At 43.2% G+C, this 22,012-nt stretch overlaps 1 protein-coding gene across 7 annotated transcripts in view; it reads right to left on the reverse strand.

Annotated features, from left to right (window-relative positions):
* The window catches only part of LOC114203387 (cytochrome P450 3A12), a 32,729-nt gene extending 17,958 nt beyond the window's left edge, over positions 1-14,771 (reverse strand). For 2 of the 7 annotated variants that reach the window (XM_088016691.1, XM_088016696.1), the window contains exons 1-3: positions 10,702-10,927; positions 8,756-8,808; positions 5,637-5,736 (exon numbers count right to left, since the gene is read on the reverse strand). In XM_088016691.1, coding sequence (XP_087872817.1) covers positions 5,637-5,736; positions 8,756-8,808; positions 10,702-10,899 — 351 coding nt within the window. In that variant the 5' untranslated portion in view covers positions 10,900-10,927. The other 5 variants (XM_088016697.1, XM_088016693.1, XM_088016692.1 and 2 more) reach the window with 5 other exon arrangements.
* Between the last annotated feature and the right edge of the window lie 7,241 nt (positions 14,772-22,012).

Genomic DNA, 22,012 nt, shown 5'->3' on the forward strand with positions numbered 1-22,012 from the left:
GAAAAATAAAATAAGATGACAACAGAGAGGGAGGCAAACCACAAGACACACTTAACTGTAGGGAACAAACTGAAAGTTGCTGCCAGGGAGGTGGCTAAAGGAATGGGGTAACTGGATGATGGGCATTTAGTAATGAAGTAATGAGCACTGGGTGTTGTATGTAACTGATGAATCACTGAATTCTACCTGTGACACTAATAATACAGAACATGTTAATTAAGTTTAATTTAAATTAAAAAAAATTTTTTGTCATATGTGTGTTTTATTTTTATTTTTTCCCATATAGCTTTTTACTTTTTTTATTATGTTCAGTTAGTCACTGTAGAGTACATAATTAGTCCTTGATGCAGTGTTCAGTGATTCATTAGTTAACTATAACACCCAGTGCTCACCACAGCACGTGCCCTCCTCAAAATAAAAAATAAAATGGATACTTCCAACACCATTTCATGATAAAAACTCACAAACTAGGAAGAGAAGGAAAGTTCCTCCACCTAATAATGAGCATCTAAATACCCTACAGTTAACATCACCTCAGTGAGGAAAGACTGATATTATGTCACTAAGATGATGGAACAGGACACTCCAGCCTCTGTCACCCCACAAAGAACAATTAGACAGCTATCCACAAAGAAAAACAGGCCCAAGAGCTTAGGAGTCCATTGAAGAAGCTTCAGCAACACAGTGGAGAAAACTCCAGAGAATATCTGCACAAAAAAAAGTAAGGAAAATAACTTCATTTTGCCCGCATTACCCATGACCCAGGCCAGCACTGCTCAGCACCAAGAGGACACTCCGTGACTGAGACAGTTCCCCTTCCTGGGGAACAGCAGAAGGATGAGCAACTATTAGCCCTAGTCCTTCAGAACATGGCACAAATGACCTGTTCTGGTTTCAAACCTCCCAGAGACTGGCATGGCTGACATCTAGACACAGCTAGGAACAAAGAAGGGCAGGACTAGCAGTATCAGTCAAGTGGCAGGAGTGACCATGTTTCTCTGTGTCCTGCTCTGCAGAAGACCCTAGCAGCCTTTGCTGCTGAGGAACCAACAGCCAGTACAGCACTGTGCACCCTCTAAGATTTTGCTGCTGATAGTCTCACAGGTTTTCACAATTGCAGACTCCAGCTGCCTCAGTCCTGCTGTGTCCCATCTGTACTCACTGGAGTTGCCTCAGCCAGTGCCACCACCAACACTGTGAGCCCCAGAATCTACACCACCAGCCAGTTTGGCCTCTGTAACTCAGCATACGTACAACATCAGCCCAGGCTCCAGCAGCTTTCAGGTGCCTGAGGCCAGGCCTGACTCCTGTCACTGGACTGCAGTGCTACATGAGACCACAGCTAAACCCTGAAGCTGTACACCTTCACATGGCCGGCCTGAACTCCACTCACGAACCCCCACTGCTGTGCATGCACTACTGGCTAGCCCGGAAGCCACGTGAGTGCACACAGACAGCCCAGACACTCAAGGCTCCCTGTGTGCCCACAGTCGGACAGTCCCCACCACTGGCACTAGCTCTGTTTTGGGCATGAGCCTGCTTTCAGCCCCTACTGATGAGTGTGTGCGTAGCACCAGCTCTTGCCACCATTCTCCTTCCCCAGCCTCCTGGCATTGGATCTGGTGGTGCTGCTGAAGACCCCAACAGCCACTGCAGCCACAAAGAACCCTCCACTGCTCTTGCTGCCAAGGATCATGCAGTGGCTGAAGTTGTGGCCCCCAACTGCCTGAACCAATCATGCCCTCCTGATTATTTTAATTTATCCAGTCAGAGTGAGGTACAAAAATGAAAAGAATTGGGAAGAAAACCTACAGGACTTATAGGACACCAACAACTGAAACAATATTCATATTATGGGAGTCCCAGTAGGTGAGGAGAGAAGTGGACAGAATGTTTACTGAAAGAAACAATGGCTGAAAACTTCTCAAACCTAGGGAAATGTATGGAAATCTTGGGACATGAAGCTTAAAGTCCCCAATAACACTGAATCCAAAAAGACTTCTCCAAGAGACATTATAATAAAACTCAAAAATTAAACCCAAAGAAAAACATCTTGAAAGCAACAAGAGAAAAGGAGCTCATCACATACAAGGGAACATCGTGGGCTGTCAGTGGATTCCTCAGCAGAAATGGTGAAAGGCAGAAGACAGTGGGTGATTTATTTCTTTTAAAGATTTTATTTATTTATTTATTTGGCAGAGAGAGACACAGTGAGAGAGGAAACACAAGCACAGGGAGTGGGAGAGGGAGAAGCAGGTTTCCCGCCGAGCAGGGAGCCTGATGTGGGGCTCATCCCAGGACCCTGGGATCATGACCCGAGCTGAAAGCAGATGCCCAACCACCGAGCCACCCAGGTGCCCCAGTGATTTATTTGAAGTGCTGAAAAAAATATCAACTAAGAATACCTTACCGAGAAAAACAAGGCTTTCAGAAATGAGAGGGAAATAAAGACGTTTCCAGACAAACAAAAGCAGACAGAATTCATTACCACTAAGCCTGCCTTACAAGAAATACTAAAGGGGGTCCTTCAAGCTGAAAAACAAAAAGGGCACTTACTAGGAACATGAAATCACATGAAAGTATAAATCTCACTGGTAAGTATAAATGTATAAATTCAGACACAGTGATATTGCAAACTGCTGATGTACAAATTACTTATAAGTCTAGTGAAAGCTTAAAACACAAATAATTTTAAAAACTACAGCTAAAATAATTTGTTAAATATACAATATAGAAATATGTAAATTGTGACATCAAAAACATAAAATTGGTGGAGAAGGAATAAAAGCATTGAGTTTGGATGTAAACAAAGTTAAGTTCTTATCAGCTTAAAGCAGACTGCTATATCTAGGAGATATGTTATGTAAGCCTCCTGGTAACTGCAAAGCAAAAACATAGAGTAGATACAGAAAAGATAAAGAGAAAAAAAATCAAAGCATATCATTGTAAAAAACAAAAAACAAAAAACCAACCCATGAAATCACAAAGAAAGATGAGAAGGAGGAAAAGTTGACCTATGAAACACCTGGACTAACAAAATGACAAAAGGAAATCCTTATCAATAATTACTTCATATGTAAAGGGAAAGATGAAAGGATAGAGAAAATGAATATTACTAAGCCTTAAAAAGGAAGGAAATCTTGCCATTTTAAGCATGGATGAACCTGGACAACATGGACAACACTCTAAAGGGACGAAACCAGACACAGAAGGACAGGATTTGCACGATCTCAATTATAAGTGGAATCTAGAAAAATAAAGTCAAGCTCAGTAACAAATCCTAGAATGGTAGTTATTAGAGGCAAATGGCAGATAGAAATCAAATGGTACAAAATTTGGGGAATGAGATGAAAAAGTTCTGGAGACTGAATATACTGCATGGTGAGTATAATTATTTTTTTAAAGATTTTATTTATTTATTTGACAGAGAGAGACACAGCGAGAGAGGGAACACAAGCAGGGGGAGTGGGAGAGGGAGAAGCAGGCTTCCCGCCGAGCAGGGAGCCCGATGCGGGGCTCGATCCCAGGACGCTGGGATCATGACCTGAGCTGAAGGCAGACGCTTAACGACTGAGCCACCCAGGTGCATCTGGTGATTATAATTATTAATAATGTACTATATATTTGAAATTTAAAAGTAGATTTTACATGTTTTAATACACACACACATCGGGCTGCCTGGGTGGCTCAGTCATTAAGCTCTGAGTTTGGCTCAGGTCATGATCCCAGGGTCCTAGAATCAAGCCCTGCATCGGGCTCCCTGCTCAGCAGGGAGCCTGCTTCTCCCTCTCCCACTCCCCCTGCTTGTGTTCCCTCTCTTGCTCTCTCTGTCAAATAAATAAATAAATATCTAAAAAAAAATACACACATACACAAAGAAACTCTGGGTGGTGACAGATATGTTAATTCATTTGTCATAATCACTTCACAATGTATACACAAATCAAAACATCACAGTTAAATATATACAGTGTTCACTATAAATATATATATATATATATATATATATATATATATATATAAATATTTAAATGGTAAAAGACTGAATGCTTGCCCTTAACATCAGGAACAAGACTAAATGTGTACCCTCACCACTCTTATTTAACATCTTACTAGAAATCATAGCTAATGGAATAAGACAAAACAAAGAAATAAAGACATAAGATTGGAAAAATAAAAATAAGAGTGTCCCTATTTCTAGTTCAGGTGACATAATTGTTAATGTAGAAAATCTTAAGGAATATAAAAAAGAACACCTCTGATTCTAATAAACGAGCTAAGCTAGGTTGTAGGAAACAAGATCAACAGAAAAATCAACCCTGTTTCTATATAATAACAAGAATATGTCAAAGCACAGTAAAAACACAGTAACAATTATAATCACACAAAGAAAGTGAAATACTTTAAATGTATATTTAACAAAACATATATGGCCTTCCTGTGCTGAGAACTAAATGTTGGTGAAAAGAATCAAAGAAAACCTAAATAAACACACATTGCATTCATAGATTGAAAGACCTGACTTAGGAAAGATACAGATTTTCCACATATTGATGGATAGGTTTAAGTCATGTATTACAAAAGCCCAGCAAATATTACATAAACATAGATAAGCTAATTCTTAAATTGTATGGAAAGGCAAAGGAGCTAGAATACCTAAAACAATTTCAACAACAACAACAACATCAAAAAATGGGAGGAATCACTGCTCATGATGCTGAGACTTACTATATGGCCACAGTAATCAAGAGAGCCTGGCATTGGTGGAGGGAGAGATACAGAGATCAATGAACGGAACAGAGAATGAGAAATAGACATCACACATATAAGCCAACTCAATTTTGATACTGCTACAAAAGCAATTCAATGGAGGAAGTATAGCCTTTTCACAAAGGGTGCTGGAGCAATTAGACATCCATAGGCCAAAAACAAGGATCTTTGACCTACACTTCACACCTCACAGTTAACACTAAAAATTGACACAAAATGGATCACAGACTTAAATGCGAAACATAAAACCATATAGGATTTACATTATAAATATAAAACATAAAACTATATAGTTAAAGGTAAAACAAAAAAAGTAAATACTTGGAGAAAATCCTAGGGTCTTAGGGCTAGGTGAAGATTTTTCAAACTTGATGCCGAAGTCACAACCCATAAATGGATAAAAGGATACACTGGCCTTGTCAAAATTAAAAAGAAAAACCCAAAATTGTGTGCTCTGCTGAAAACCCTGAGATAATGAAGAGACAAGCTACACACTGTGCCTATAAAAGAGTAGTAAGAGGGAGACACTTTGGTGATGGAACAACCTTGTAACGTCATTGGGGTGGCGGATACACAAATCTACATGTAAGATAAATGTTCAGAGAACAACACACACACACACACACAGGCACACGCACACGAGTGCATATAAAACTGCTCAAATCTGTTTAAGTTCTGTGACTAGAACCAATGTCAAACTCGGCTTGGACACTGTACTGTAGTTGAGCAAGATATAGCCTTAGAGGAAACGGCTTGAAGGTTACATGACATGGGACCTTCTGTGACAACTTCCTGTGAATCTATTCTTATTTCCAAATAAAAGTTTTATAAGTAACTACGTAAACGTAAAATAAATCCATGCCTACCCGCCGGTTTGTGAAGACAGAGTAACATTCTTTCACGAGTACCGTTTTGATCATGTCCGGATCCATGATAGCCAACACAGGCTGTCGCCCATCATAAAACCTGTGTGGGGAAAAGAGACCTGATTACACTTAACATGACAGTTTCTGCAGTTGCAGCCACGCCTGGAAGTCTAGACTTTTATCCGGATGGTACCTAATCTATTCTCTGAGATCATGGTTAGAAAAAACATTAGAACATCTCTTAAGTCTAGGTGTGTACATGGGTATTTCTTGGACCATTCTCCGTAATTTTTTGTATGTTTAAAATGCTTCAAATATTTTAGAAGTAGGGCATACAGTTCAAATAATTCATCTATATTAACAAAAAGGAAGTTAGGGTGGTAAATAACTGAGGCAAGTAAATTATCTAGGAACAAAAAAAATAATGGAGAGTCTGTCTACCCAGTCACTAAAAATTATAATTTTGAAGATATATCAAACACATGAAAGGCATAGGAGAGAATATTAGATGAAAATTGTGCATACACTGATCACATATATGTAACATGTGTCTGCAAATGAAAAGACTTGGAATACTCAAAAAGTGATGGCAAAATTATGAATTATTTCTTTATTTAATAAAATTGCTTCCCAGTTACATGTGAAAGGAAATATTATTTTTAATATCGAGAGAGGTCCTTGATAGCATTAAGTCAGAAAATTTTGAAACAAAAGAAAAGAGAAAAAAAGAAAGACAGAAAAATACATATAACTCATTCTAGAGGTATTTCCTTTTTATTACTTATATTTATTCTTTATGTGGGTCCCAGGTGTGAGCTCCTTGGGCTTCATGTGACATCCCTAAGCAACGTGGCAAGCCCACTTTTGCCCATGTCTCACACAAAGCTGACTCTTTATATGTGATCCATCCCTCTCCAGCCTGACTTGACTGCCCCTGTGGCCTTTAATGGGAATCTGTCCCCAGCAAGAGGTTTACTTTAAGCTTAATTAGACCATAAATAAATAAAATTTATTTTGTTTCCACTATGCATCATTTGCATTTACTAGAAAAAAATGAAAGATTTTCCACAAGTCCCCTATTCTTTCTTTTTTTTCTTTTTTTTATTATGTTATGTTAGTCACCATACAGTACATCATTAGGTTTTGATGTAGTGCTCCATGATTCACTGTTTGCGTACAACACCCAGTGCTCCATGCAATATGTGCCCTCCTAAATACCCGTCACCCGGCTAACCCATCCCCCCACCCCCATCCCCTCTAAAACCCTCAGTTTGTTTCCTGGAGTCCATAGTCTTTCATGGTTCATCTCTCCCTCCGATTTCCCCCTTTCATTTTTCCCTTCTTTCTCCTAATGTCCTCCATGCTGTTCCTTACGTTCCACAAATAAGTGGAACCATATGATAAGTGACTTTCTCTGCTTGACTTATTTCACTTAGCATCATCTCCTCAGTCCCATCCATGTTGATGCAAAAGTTGGGTATTCATCCTTTCTGATGGCTGAGTAATATTCCATTGTATATATGGCCCACATCTTCTTTATCCATTCGTCTGTTGAAGGGCATCTCGGCTCTTTCCACACTTTGGCTTTTGTGGACATTGCTGCTATGAACATGGGGGTGCATATGGCCCTTCTTTCCACTACATCTGTGTCTTTGGGGTAAATACCCAGTAGTGCAATTGCCGGGTCATAGGGTAGCTCTATTTTTAATTTTTGGAGGAACCTCCACACTGTTTTCCAAAGTGGCTGTACCAACTTACATCCCAACCAACAGTGTGAGAGGGTTTCCCTTTCTCCACAACCTCTCCAAAGTTTGTTGTTTCTTGCCTTGTCCATCTTTGCCATTCTAACTGGTGTGAGGTGGTATCTCAGTGTGGTTTTGATTTGAATTCCCTGATGGCTAATGACCTTATTCTTCCTTTGATGTCATAGGGGAATTTTAAATGGTTTAATGATCACATCAAAAAATGGATGGGACCACCACACTAAATACTACCCATCTCCAAAAAGTATTCTAAAACTCAGAAGGTTTTAGTGGGGGTCAAGTATACTCAGTGTTGAAGCGGTGATGGAAATTACTGAGGTAGCACTTAGGGCTGTCTGCTCTCCCAGCAGCCTGATTGTATTTATTGGAGGATTCCCCTTGTCCCATCATGTTTCTTCAAAAACATGTGGGTGGACAAGGGACAGTGCTTTAGGGTAACCCTTTTCTTAAGGATGTCTTTTACCTTAGCTTTTTTTTCTTTAAATTCAATTAGCCAACATATAGTACATCGTTAGTTTTTGATGTAGTGTTCAATGATTCATTAGTTGCATATAACACCCAGTACTCATCACATCACGTGCCCTCCTTAATGCCCATCATCCAGTTACCCCATCCCCCCACCCACCTCCCTTTCCACAACCCCCAGTTTGTTTCCCGGAGTCAAGAGTCTCATGGTTGGGCTCCATCTCTGATTTCTTCCCATTCAGTTTGCCCTCCCCTCCCCTATAATCCTCTGCACTAACCCTTTATATTCATGATCTCACACAGCCCTAATATTGCTTCCACTACCAGTTAAATTCAGATTCTTGGGACCCACCCCATATGCTCCACATTCAGCATTCCGGGGGATGGAAACCAAGAATCTGCATTTTGAACAAGCTCTCCCAGGTGATTCTTACCCACAGCCAAGCATGAGAACCATGTACTAAGGACAGAACTGGGGCCCACCATGGAAGACTGGCTCCATCCACAGCTGAGCAGTACTGAATGTGGGAAGGGGCAGTGGAGCTGAACCAGTGGTGATCCAGACATCTGGGTTCTTTCTATGCCATCATGTGGTTTATGCCCAATGCCATTCAGAGACGATGGTTTCTGAAGACATGACCCGAGAAAAGAAAGAGGTACGGAGAGGTACCTGCTCCCTGCTGTGAGCAGCCCAGCACCACACTATACGTCTCCAGGCCTGATTCACACTTAGACCTGCACACCTGGTGACACATGTGATCCCAGGAGGCAGAGGTTCCAGAAGCTTTACTATAGCAGGCTTCATCCCAAGGGGCTCTTGGCTGAGACTGTTCACACCACAGGGGCTTCATCATAATAAGTCTATCCAATGGAAGTTTCCAGAACACTCACCCCCAAAATCTTCCATACTTTCTAAAACATTTCTCATCAAAACCAGAAAAACCCTGCAAGAAGAAACAAAACATATTACTAATCTAAATCTCCTGAGCCCCATCTCCTACAGGGACGAGAAGGACTCAGATCACATGAAATGCAGCTTACTATCTCACTGGCACTCAGAGGGAAGCTCTTATGCACAGGTGTCTTACTGGAAAGGAGAGAAAACAAGAGGATATTGAAATGGAGAAATTCAAGTCCCTCTTGAATCCTCTCCAAGTATTGCAGATACTGAACAACTTACCCTGTCTGTGAGGACTACAGAACCTCTGAAATTCTGGCCTGTTTGGCTTGTGCCTGTGTTGTCTCTAAATCTCAGAGTCCTCTGAATTATTACCTCAGGGCCCTTGGGAAAACTGGAGCTAAGGGAAAGTCAGTGTGGCCTGCGCCCTCTGAACCCCCAGTCAGCATCCTGTTCATTGATCTCAGGAGGCCTACTAGAATTCCAGCGGATTTAGGAAATTAAGACACCAGTGACCTCTTTTAGTCTAGCAGATTTACAGAAGTCTAAGACATGTTTGTTGAGTGAGTAAGTGAGAGATGAGTGAAGGAATGACAAGGTGGACTCGCCTTCCAGTCATCCAGCAAACACAGGAAGAAGGGACCATGCCACCACTCCACAAAGGGCAGAACAAATTAAAATACTTGATATGAGTTTTCACTTAAGAAAAGAACAACAAAACTTCCTGTCCCTAAGTTTTAGCTGTGACTTTGATGTACTAACTGTGCAGAACAGGGTCCCAGAAATGTGGATCTTGGGGTGCCGGTACTAAGGAGTTGATCCGGGAAAAGAGGAAAGGAAATTATTGCTTTTCTGGAGAGAAAAAGTCCGGGAAGTTCTCAGGTGGTAACTGGGCACCGAGAGTCTCAGCAGGGAGAAGTGGGATCTGAGAAACAAGCCTCAGGTCTGGGGGAAAGGGACTCCACAGCAGAGAGCAGCCTGCACGTGAGACTCTGCCTGCTGGCCTTCTGATGTGAGCTCCTAACCTTCTGGCCCAGGGGGGCCTCAGACAAGCCACCAGAGCTGCATGAGCCACACATCAGTCTGTGTGTCTGCTAATACATTCCACTCAGCACATTAACCTCTTAAAAATGTTTGTCAAAGCATCTCTTTTCTAGTGATTTTGCATGGGCAGTTGTACCTTATGTGAAGAACAATATACATATAAACACAACTTGATCAAAGATGAAAACCTGAGGTCAATAGAAAGCACCATCTCCCCTCAGCAAAACTCCCTCCCTGCTCAACTCACCCAGAAGGTGCCTACAATGAAGGTAGGGAAGTAAAGCAGAGAGCTCTGGGTCAACCTCTCAAATCCCAAGAGATGTCACCATTAGCGAAGGGTGAGTTAGAGCTTGGAAATAAAGGCAGGGGGTTGGCAATTTTTGAGAGAATTCAAGTATGTGCAAATTCCCTAAAGGTGAATTTGGAAAGCCCAATAAACTGAAGTTCCAGAGCTATCCAGCAAAACAAAAGGCTACCCAGAGCTTGTACTATGAACAGAAAAGTCTGACTCTCGCATACACAGCTTAATGGACCACTAGCGTGGACCCCCTTGATGCTCCTCCCCTAATACCAAATACAATGGTGCCTTCCTGTGAATCTGCACCTGCCAGAAACAAAAGCCTCTTCTCGATGCTCACAAGCTAGAACATCAAGTCCTGGGTTGAAGCAGCCAGAGAGCTGGGGCTGCCCACTGAGGCAAACCATGAGGCTCCTGACAGCAGACACTAGAGCCCCGGGGTAGAACTGGCCATGTGCTGGGTGGGGCCTGTGACACCACTTCTGGGAAGTCTGAGCTTCCTAAGCACTTCTTCCTCAGGATGAGCATATTTACACTGAAACTAAGCTGGGATTGACAATCATAAGAAGCAAAAGAGGGAGCTCAGGCAACACTCACCTTACGGTAGGCCAGAGCAGTTCCCACAAAAGGCCAAGGTGTTGGCCCAGGAATTCCCAGCTTCTTAAAAAGTCCATGTGTGGAGGTCCCATATCTATAAAGTGAAAGAGAAAGCCAGGTCACAGGGATGGTGGAATAAGTGCTGAGGCTGGCAGTCACTGACACAGAACTGGGACAGGGGAGGGAGGGAGGTAACATGTAGGCCAGAAATAATAAGAGCAATTCCAACGACAATAATTACATTCCTTCATCATCTCCTTCCCCACCTCCACTGTGAGACCCACAAAACGTAATGATGATTAGCTAAGGGCAGCCGAAATCTTCACGGTCCCAATCCTAAAGTGAAGACTTGATAAGTGTTTCCACACGAGTGCTCCTAAAAGGGTCATGCTGATCTCTTCCAGGAAATCCACTCATGCCATTTAGTAAATGACTCTTCCGTAACTTTCTCTAGGGAGAAAGAGAAAAAATTTCTGCTCCAATGATGAGATTTTGCTTAAGTATATCCACTCAGTAATAGAGGGCTTGTGAGAGCCTACCATGAAAGTGTGCTGCAGTTTGCTCAGAGACTTTTGTGGTTTTCCTTCCTTGTAGGACCTATCTCTGTGTGAGATCTGGTCCTTCTGAAATCTATGTTCGTTGAGACACCTTGAGCAACAACAGTGTTCTCATTTCTGTACAATGAAAACTGTGTCCAAGGCTCCACTGGCCTCACTGAAAAGTGAGATGCTTTCAGCTCCACCCAAGTCTCTGTTGTCAGGTACTCTGGTTCTCCTGAGCTGCAGAGAAGGGGGGCTGACCCATATGTGCCCTAAACGATACCATATAAAAGAATCCGTAAGGAAACAATCCATTTCCAGACCATTCTTCCCCTCATGGCATCTGGTCCCTCAACCTGTGATACTCACCTGCTCAGCACACTGCCAGGTACACTCTTTTTTTTTTTTTTTCAAGATGGTCACTCACAAAGCAGTTAGTTTACCAACTCTGTGCAACAACTGTCTCAGAAATCCATTACAGATGGTGCTCCCTATGGCAGGCTTGTCTACAATCATCTTTCATGGGTCATGTGCGGAATCCCACAACTGGGGTTCTGGATCCTTGCAAGCCTTCCACTTAGGTGTTGCTGACAGATCGCAGAGTGGAGGAAGAAGACAGGCTGAAGGAGGAAGCTGCCAGAAACCATTTTACCCATGAACTTGCTAGGCCTACAAGGCTAACCCCATAGAGGCAATTTAGGAAAGTATGGCGGGAACGGATGCTAGGTAGAAACGGCTCAACAAACCCTGCAGGTGTTTTCAGCTAACTGATAGGGGGCCTTCCAAAGTCCAGATACCTCCAGTCAACAGCAGAATACATGTTATGCAACATAAAATGAGTGATGATAAAATATTCCAAGATTGGGATTAAGACCTTATCTCCTCTTCTCTGGAGGTGAGCCTTTATAGATAGTTCAGGTTCCAGATATTCTGTACAAATCCAGCAAATTGTATATTATGTAATCAAATAATCCCCCAAAGTTGCATAAAAGGACCTGGGTTTGAGGGACCAGCAGAGGTACCTCAGCCTGGCCCAGCTGGGTGTTTGGATCCTTTTTCCAGAACAGTGGACGCAGGAGTACCTACTGCCAGAAGCGGGGGTGGCCTAGTCCCACCTCCATTCTATCCTTGCTATCACCAGCACAACATATCAATTCCTCTTTCTGAACATTCGACATGCTCCATGAACTCCCAAGTGGGGCCAAGCAACTGAGTGATGTGACCCAAGGAAAGATCTGGTCTAGTGTCTAAACTCACATGGCTCCATAAGAAGGCAGAGGGTGGGCTGGGTGAATTTTTCTGATTCTTCCCAGCTTCCCTCCTCTTGGTAGAGTCATGTTGCACTTGGTACAAATGAAGGGGTTAAAATAAAGCCACTCATTTTTCTTGCCTTTACATTGCACTGGCATACAGAAGGCACTGTCTACACGTAATGACACCTGGCTACACCAGTGTTTTCTAAGTCTACAGGGTTGTTTGCCTGGTGGTGACAATATCCAGTGACAGCCCCGCTGCAAGACAGACTACACACGGTGTGGCTTATAGGGTGGCCCTGTCCCCTGGCTTCTAGCAGATGAGATGCTAGCCCTGCAGTCCCATGACAACCTTCTGTAGGAAAAGGATCAAGGAGTAGCTCTCAGAGGTCTGCTCTGAGGGAGGACTATTCTCCCACTCCATCCCCAAGTCCTACCTGGATGCCTCTCACATCAGTACTGGCTCACAGTCCCACTACTCACCTGTGCTGAGAGGTTAAAATAATCTGCGGGGCCCATGTATTGAAAAAATAGACAATCTGTGACATAAAAGTGTGTATGGGTACACCAAATTCACATTGCCAACATCACTCTAGAAGGCTGAGGTCATCTATGTACCTTTATAGTCACAAAAGCTGAACCAACAGCCCTGTTGTATCGTTCAGAAAGAACATGCTGGAAATAGTCTTATCTCAGTAGAAGACCTATTATTAAATAGAATGAAATTAAACCATACCAATTCATCTTAAATGTCATCACACAGAAAACGTGTTGCACGATACTTGGCATTCCTAACCTTTTTCTCAGAAAATGAAAATGAGGTCTCCATGTTTATGCTCATGTCCTCATGATTTCCTACACTTCAAGAAAGTGAAATTGAAACAGAGGTTAAATGTGACATGGAGGGTCTTTCCCTACCCACATTGTGAAACTAAGTCTTTCCCAACCTGTTCCGTGATACCAGAAATCCCACCACTGACAAGAATTCCTCTGCTAGACAGGTTGAGTCTTCCTATTGTACTGTAACATAAAGGCAAAAACACATTTAAAATCCAAATTGGCTTTCAGGGCTCTGTCTTTGTGGCTGCTGGAAGATTTCATATCATGGGTAAAGAAATCTCCATACTGGGGCGCCTGGGTGGCTCGGTCATTAGGCGTCTGCCTTCGGCTCAGGTCATGATCCCAGGGTCCTGGGATCGAGCCCCGCATCAGACTCCCTGCTGCACGAAAAGCCTGCTTCTCCCCCTCCCACTCCCCCTGCTTGTGTTCTCTCTCTCTCGCTGTGTCTCTCTGTGTCAAATAAATAAACAAAATCTTAAAAAAAAAAACTTAAAAAAAATGTCTATACTGATGCTAACCTTCCTAGAGACTGGAAAGAAAAGGTGACATGAATACAATTTTAAGAAATCTGCCAAGTCTCCTCAGCTCTAAAGATGCTCATTTAGGGGTAAAGTGTTCTGTATATTATGGGGGGCAGGGTGGTAATGGCCAGGAGAAGGGCAGAAAAGAGGGAAGAGGCCAGTCAGGAGAGGAAGGCGAGGCATCTGCAGCCCCCCTGGAAGTCTGGGTGCACCAGGTGCCCTGAGTCCATGATGCCTGGTGGTGGAGAGAGGGGAGTAGGAGCCACCTGAGTGACACAGGCGCAGTCCTTCTACACATCTCTTGCAGTGGACCGAGAGGAGAAGGTGAAGATAATGAGACAAAGACCCAAGGCACTCCCTCTGCCTCCAGAATCCCCCACAGCTTGGAAGGCGGTGAGGACCCCAGAGCACCGGGGCCTGTTGATTTTACTCTGCCTCTGCTGAATTCTGCTGGGTTAGTCCAGGTCCCAACTGGTAGTCAATCAGAAGATCATCCCTAGGAGCAAATAATGTCACTCTAGCTCCTAGCTACAGAAATTGGAGTTGGGGTGTGGGGGCTTCAGCAGATCAGCAGATCTGATGAGGTCAGTAATAACGCTTTATGTATTCTTAGCATGTTTGAAGCACCCAACACTTGAGCAGCTTCCCCTTTGTTAACTTTTCTGATCCTCAAAACAGGCGAGGAAAACGGGGTAGATGCTGATTAGCAACCCAAGTCCAGGGTTCCAGAGGCAATGAGCCTGGACAGTTACTCACAGATAGAGGAACACGAGGCCCGTAGCCAGGAGAAGCCAGGTTTCCATGGAAAAGCTTGGGATCAGGTCCATGGCCACTTTTCCTCTATGAATTCTCTTTCCTTTCGTTCAGCAGGGTTGCTAGTCTTTGCTGGCCTGTGTGTGCGGAGCTTCCGTTCCCACCAGTGGTGATTCAGTGACGCTGGAATGTCTCTACCGAAAAAGGGGCGGGGCTAGAGCTACAGCCAGTAGCAGGGCCCCCCCGAGCTCCACCCGCAGGTGCCCCCCCCAGTCATGCGTGCTGGCAAGGCATCCTGCATACTCCCAGTTTGACCTCCAATGAGTTCCTACTCTGTGGGAAATCAATAAATAACTCAGTGTTATCAGTAATCTCAAAGGTTAGCGAAACTCATTAAAGTCACTCTCCTTAAATCTCTAACCCATCCTTGTCAGCGTGGCTCCCTGCACCCCTAAATACTTGAAACTCTTCAAACAAGAACGTGTAGATCTACACATCTTCACCCATGTAGTTTCCTCTGCCTAAAAATGTCCCTGTGCCCCCTACAAGGATCCTACTCATCGTTCAAACCCAGCTCCGACAGAATCCCCTCTGGTAGAGTCTTCCCTCACCAATCTCCTTGAACACATATAACCACTTCATCCTCTGGGAAACTTCTGTCCCCCCAGCCCCAGTTCTATGATTACCCTTTCTACCCTCCAGCCCTGGACACCTATTAGCCTTAGATAGAGAGCTTCTCAAGGGCGCCGTCTGTGTACTCATCAACATTAGGAGCCTAGTCCCCCACAAAGCACTATATGCTCAGGGGGCATCCAGAAAGGTTGGTGGAGTTGAGTTGGTGTCGGTGAAATTGTGCCCGCATGGCCGGAGAAACTGGATTATATGGCATACCTATGGAATCCATGGGACGATGGAGCCCTGCAAATAGATAATTAACGGCTCCTGGGTGGCTCAGCTGGATAAGCATCTGCCTTTGACTCAGGTCGTGGTCCTGAGGTCCTGGGATTGAGCCCCATGTCAGGTTCCCTGCTCAGCAGGGTGTCTGCTTCTCTCTCTTCCTCTGCCTGCCGCTCCCCCTACCTGTACTCTTGCACGCGCGCTCTCTCTCTTAAATTTTTTAAAAATAGATAATTAAGAAAGAAGTGGCTGCCATCTTGAATAGCAACAATGGACAGACATAGGAAGCTGGAAAAACTTTACCCCCAGGGAAAGTAGGAGAGAGAGACCAGGAATTCTGAAATATTTCTGCCCCCTTTTGGTGCCTTCACTGGTGACCGTTCAGCGGGGTCATGCTATTATCCCTGTTTACAGATGTAGAAACTGATACTCACTGACTGCCTTGTGTTTCCAACAGCCACTGATCACAAGAACAAATTGTAAATAAGCAAACATGAAGAGAGACTGAAAAGTCTGTGCTCTGCAACACCAGCATTCAGTGCTTGCCCTTCCCTGACAAGGGTCCCTGTGGGAAATAGTGAGACCCAGGCTGCAACAGCAAACTGGTTAAAATTCTGTCCCTAACTCCATGGCGATCTGCCCAGCAGCTTCTTCGTTCGTCTTCCAGAACAAAGACTCCACCTCATCTCAGCAGGGAAGACAGATGCTAGTCAAGATGATAGTAAGGGGGAACACTACATCAAAAACTAATGATGTAATGTATGGTGAGTAACATAACAATAAAAAATTTCTTAAAAAGATGATAGTAAGGGTACTGTTGTATGGGATTGCCTCCCTATGTTCCCCAGCAGAGAAGTACACAGAATACACACAAACAAGGAAGACTCCTGTCATCTGATAATCTGGACAATTTTATTCTCTCACCTAAACACAAAGCTTTTCTTATTTTACTTGGAAATCAGGCCTCTGTGGGAACTAATGTGGTTTCATCCTTCTCCAAAATGCATGCTCAGCTATGACGATTTCATAACTAAGTCTAATATGAGCATCCACCTGCCCTATTCACCTGAGGGTCTGCTCCATCTGGTTGGAATCTACACTAACAGCGACAGGCTAGTCATTGCTGGGGACTAAAATGCAGCTAGCGCCAGACCAATACAGATGGCCTTGTCTGCAAGGGGAAGTAATGGAGGCTTGAGCTTTGCTCCCCATCCTTCCCCAGAAGGAACACCTGACACGAGGAGACTCGCATCCTCAGAGTTGTACAGAAGGTGTGAAGGGGGACACTGAGTGCCAGAAGGACATCCCAAACACCCCATGGCTCTCATCTACTCCTTCCTGTACTAACATGCTCATCATGTACTTTCCATACTCTGCTCTAAATATGTGGGGTAAAAATATAACTAAGACCCACACATCATTCCGGTTGAAGATAGAGGAATCTAACAGATAATTATAGCAGAGCCAAGGAAAAGTAACTGTTTCCTCCTCAACAATGAAGGATTTATCTGCTTTCTCAGTCTCCTTAGCTATTGGTCAAAACTGAATCTCAAATACCATTCAGGGAAGCCTGAGGCTCAGATATCAGTGTAGGTGGACAGGTTGTCAGAAACTCAGCGATGCAAGGAGCCCTGGCTGTCTAATAGTCTCATCCCTTTGTATCGTGAGCCCACATGGCGCCTCTTCTCTTCTCAGAAGCTGGGCCTGATTTCTTTCTACTGGCCAAGAGAACCGCTCACAGTAGGAGACCCAGTGTTGTTCTGGAATGATTTGTGCCTCACATTCAAATTGCACAGGTCACAATCTCAAGTGTGCAAAAACGAAAGCCAGATTATGTGTCTGTTCCTAAGCTGTCAAGCTCCCATTCCTCTCAGTAAGGCCAAATTTGATCTTGCTAATTCTGGGTAACCGGGGGTATCTAAGTGTTGGTGGCTGGGCCCTGTGGTTGGTGTGGCAGTGAGGAGGTAAGTGACATTCCTGCCATAGGAAGAGTTGGGCCCCTCTCCCATTGTCATTCGATATTGGTTGGGCTCTATATTGCTGCATTCAGTCCATGGGCCAAGCACTAAATATTAAGAAGTCAAAATCCTTATGTTATGAACCTGACACTCTAAAGGGATGAGACACACTAAACAAATAACCACACAAGCATGGAGCTATAAATCAAGACCTGCTATAGGGGCGCTTGGGTGGCTCAGTCGGCTAAGCCTCTGCCTTTGGCTCAGGTCATGATTCCAGAATCCCGGGATTGAGTCCCGGGATGGAGCCCTGCATCAGGCTCTCTGCTCAGCAGGGAGTCTGCTTCTCCCTCTGCCCTCATCCCACTTGTGCTCTCTCTCTCTCTCTCAAATAAAATCTTTTTAAAAAATCTACTCTAAAGTAATGGTTTTGGTATATCTGGTGACTTTGCCCAGCCAGATACCTGACCCTCACAAGCCCTTTAGAAATGTTCGCTCAACATGAAGTCATAAAGAGTTCAACTGGCGGCTGAGAGAGGACAAGAGTTATAGAGTAACCCCAAATGATGCAATGTAGTTTCTTTTAGCAAGAGGAGGAGACATAAGTTCAAGCCTTAGTTCAAACATAGGTAAAGGTTTGGAGTTTGCTGGATGTGGACTGCCTGCTTTTTTTCTTCTTATTTATTATGCTTAAATGGCTCTTTCTCCCTCCTGCTCTATGAGGAGCCACTAAGGTTGTACATGATCAGAGACTTCATCATGGATTCTAATTGGAGCCTGCCATGTCTGTCCAGCTGTGTAAATGGCAGGGAGCAGGACCATGACACCTCACTTCTTCCCACTCCCCTAGGACTTAAACCACCCATAGGATGAGAATCCACTTGTCCTCCTCCACCTAGTGGGCAGAGTTTGTCTCTAAACGGTTCCCCAAGTAGAGTACCTTGTGGGTCAATAATTGCTAAAACCCAAAAGAACCAACCACAGGAGTAAGGAGAGCTCATTCTCTCTTTACCAATACAGTGTTTTTATAAAATTCAGTTAGGATTTCTAGGCAGAGCCGCGATAAGAAAGGAGAGTGAAGCATTTCACTTGAGGGCAAAATTGCCAAAATCTCAGTAATCATATAAACGATATACTTTATTTGAATATAATACTTTTAAAAGTCAATATTAAAACAATAAGGGATAAAATATCAAAATTTTAAAGAAAAAACCCTCTTACACTTTTGCTGGGAATGCAAGTTCGTACAGCCACTCTGGAAAACATATGGAGGTTCCTCAAGATGTTAAAAATAGTGCTACCCTACAACACAGAAATTCCACTACTAGAACTTTACCCCAAAGATACAGATGTACTGAAAAGAAGGGGCACATGCACCCCAATGTTCATAGCAGCAATGTCCACAATAGCCAAACTGTGAAAGAAACCAAGATGACCTTCAACAGATGAATGGATACAGAAAATGTGGTCCATATATACAATGGAATATTACTCGGCCATCAGAAAGGATGAATACCCATCATTTGCTTTGATGTGGATGGAACTAGAGGTGATTATGCTAAGTGAAATAAGTGAAGCAGAGAAATACATTTATCATATGGTTTCACTCATATGTGGAACATTAGCAATAGCATGGAGGACCACAGGGGAAGGGAGGGAAAACTGAATGGGAAGAAATCAGAGAGGAAGACAAACCATGAGAGACTCAGGACTGCAGGAAAAAAAATGAGGGTTACAGAAGGGAGGCGGATGGGGGATGGGATAACCGGGTGATGGGTATTAAGGAGGGTATGTGTTATGATGAGCAGTGGGTGTTATATGCAACTAATCAATCACTGAACACTACATCAAAAACTTATGATGTACTGTATGCTGGCTAACTAAACATAATTAAAAAAACTAAATAAATAAACCAATAAATAAATAAATAGAGACATGAAGTCTCTGACCATTTACAACCTCTCTCTCTCTCTATGTATATATATATATATATACACATATATCATATATATATATATCAATATATATTGGTAATTTGCTACAAAAAACAATGGGAAGGAGAAAACTAGAGAATAATTCCAGGAGGTCCATCATTTGACCAACAGGGTCTCCAAAGAAAGAATAGAAAAAAATGAGACACATGGGGTGCCTGGGTGACTTGGTTGGTTAACTGTCACACGTGATTTTGGCTCAGGTCATGATCTCAGGGTTTTGAGATTGAGCCCTGCATCAGGCTCCACACTGGGCATGGACCCTGCTTGGGATTCTCTCTCTCCCTCCCTCTGGCCCTCCCCCACCACTCGCATGTGTGCTCTCTCTCAAAAAAAAAAAAGAAAAGAAAAAAAGAAACAAACAAACAAAAAATTAAAACTGAGAGAAAAAATACAAAAAAATTTCCCAGGACTAAAGAACAACAGTCTCCAGAGTGAAAAGCCAATACACTGCACTGTCCAATAGACAGCCCCTGGACACACATGTGGCAAGTTATATTTAAATACACATTTATTAAAAATAGATAAAATTAGAAATGCAATTCCTCAGCCACACCAGCCACATTTCAAGTGTGCAATAGTCTCATGTGGCTGGAGGCAACCACATTGCACAACACAGATACAGAACATTTGCATCACTGCAGAAAGGCCTCTTGCGGGCACCTGGGTGGCACGTCAGTTGAGTGTCTGACTCTTGGTTTCAGCTCAATCATGATCTCAGGGTCATAGGATTGAGCCCTGGGTCAAGCTCTGCACTCAGCTGACTTCTGCTATGAATGAGATGCAGTCTAAACTGGATACCCTGACAGCCAGGGTAAATGAGGCCGAAGAATGAATTAGTGAGCTAGAAGATAAGATGTGAGAAAAGAAGGAAGTTGAGGAGGCCTGGGATAAACAGCTAAAAGCCCATGAGATCAGACGAAGAGAGATGAAAGATGCCATGAAACATTCCAGTGTCAGAATTACTGGGATCCCTAAGGGGGTGGAGAGAGAGAGAGAGGACTGGAAGGTACATTGGAGCAAATCATAGCTGAGAACTACACGAATCTGGGGAAGGAAACAAGCATTCGTGTCCAAGAGGCAGAGAGAACCCATCCCAAGATCAATGAGAATAGGCCAATGCCCCAGCAGAGCATAGTAAAACTTGCAAATCTTAGAACCAAGGAAGCTATCCTGAGAGCAGCTGGGGGAAGAGATTTCCATATGGAGGGAGGAACATCAGAATAATGTCAGACCTGTCCACAGAGACCTGGCAAGCCAGAAAGGACTGGCAAGACATATTCAGGGTACTAAATGAGAAGAACATGAAGCCAAGGATACTTTATCCAGCAAGCCTGTCATTCAGGATTGACAGAGAGAAAAGGAGCTTCAAGGACCGGCAAACTGAAAATATATGTGACCACCAAGCTGGCCATGCAAGAAATATTGAGGGAGATTCTATAAAAGAAGAAAGACCCCAAGAGTAATATAGACCAGAAATTTACAGAGACAAATCTATAGAAAGAGGGACTTCACAGGCAACATGGTGGCACGAAAATCATATTTTTCAATAGTCACTCTCAATATGAATGGCCTAAATGCTCCCATGAAATGACACAGGGTTGCAGATTGGAGAGGAAGACATGACCCATCCATATGCTGTCTACAAGAGACTCACACTCAAGAGAACCTAAAGATACATCCAGACTGAAAGTGAGGGGATGGAGAACCATTTTTCACGCCAACGGAAAGCTGGAGTAGCAATTATCACATCAGACAAATTAGATTTTCAACTAAAGACTGTAGTAAGAGGTACAGAGGGACACTGTATCATTCTTAAAGGGTCTATCCAACAAGAAGATCTAACAATTGTAAATATCGATGCCCCCAACATGGGAGCAGACAACTACATAAACCAACTGTTAACCAAAATAATGAGACATATTGTTAATAATACTTTAATAGTAGGAGACCTGAACACTCTACTCTCAGCAATACACAGATCATCTAAGCCGAAGATCAACAAAGAAACAAGAGCTTTGAATCACACACTGGACCAGATGGACTTCGTAGATGTATACAGAACATTCCACCCTAAAACAACAGAATACTCATTCTTCTCGAACGTACCTGGAACTTTCTCCAGAATAGGCCACATACTGGGCTACAAAGCAGGTCTCAGCGGATACCAAAAGATTGAGATTATCCCCTGAATATTCTCAGACCACAATGCTTTGAAAGTAGAACTCAATCACAAGAAAAATTTGGAAGGAATTCAAACACTTGGAAGCTGAAGACCATCCTGCTTCAAAATGTTTGGGTCAACCAGGAAATTAAAGAACTTAACCAATTCATGGAAACCAATGAGAATGAAAACACATTGGTCCAAAACCTATGGGATACTGCAAAGGCGGTCCTAAGGGGGAAATATATAGCCATCCAAGCCTCACTCAAAACAATAGAAAAATCTGGAAAACACAAGCTAACTTTACACCTTAAAGAACTGGAGAAAGAATGACAAATAAAGCCTAAGCCAAGCAGGAGAAGAGAAATCATAAAGGTTAGAGCAGAGATCAGTGA

The sequence above is a fragment of the Eumetopias jubatus genome, unplaced genomic scaffold, assembly GCF_037043125.1.
Source record: "Eumetopias jubatus isolate StellerSeaLion01/CBP00866 unplaced genomic scaffold, mEumJub1_p1.0 scaffold_12, whole genome shotgun sequence".
Classification (NCBI taxonomy): Eukaryota; Metazoa; Chordata; class Mammalia; order Carnivora; family Otariidae; genus Eumetopias; species Eumetopias jubatus.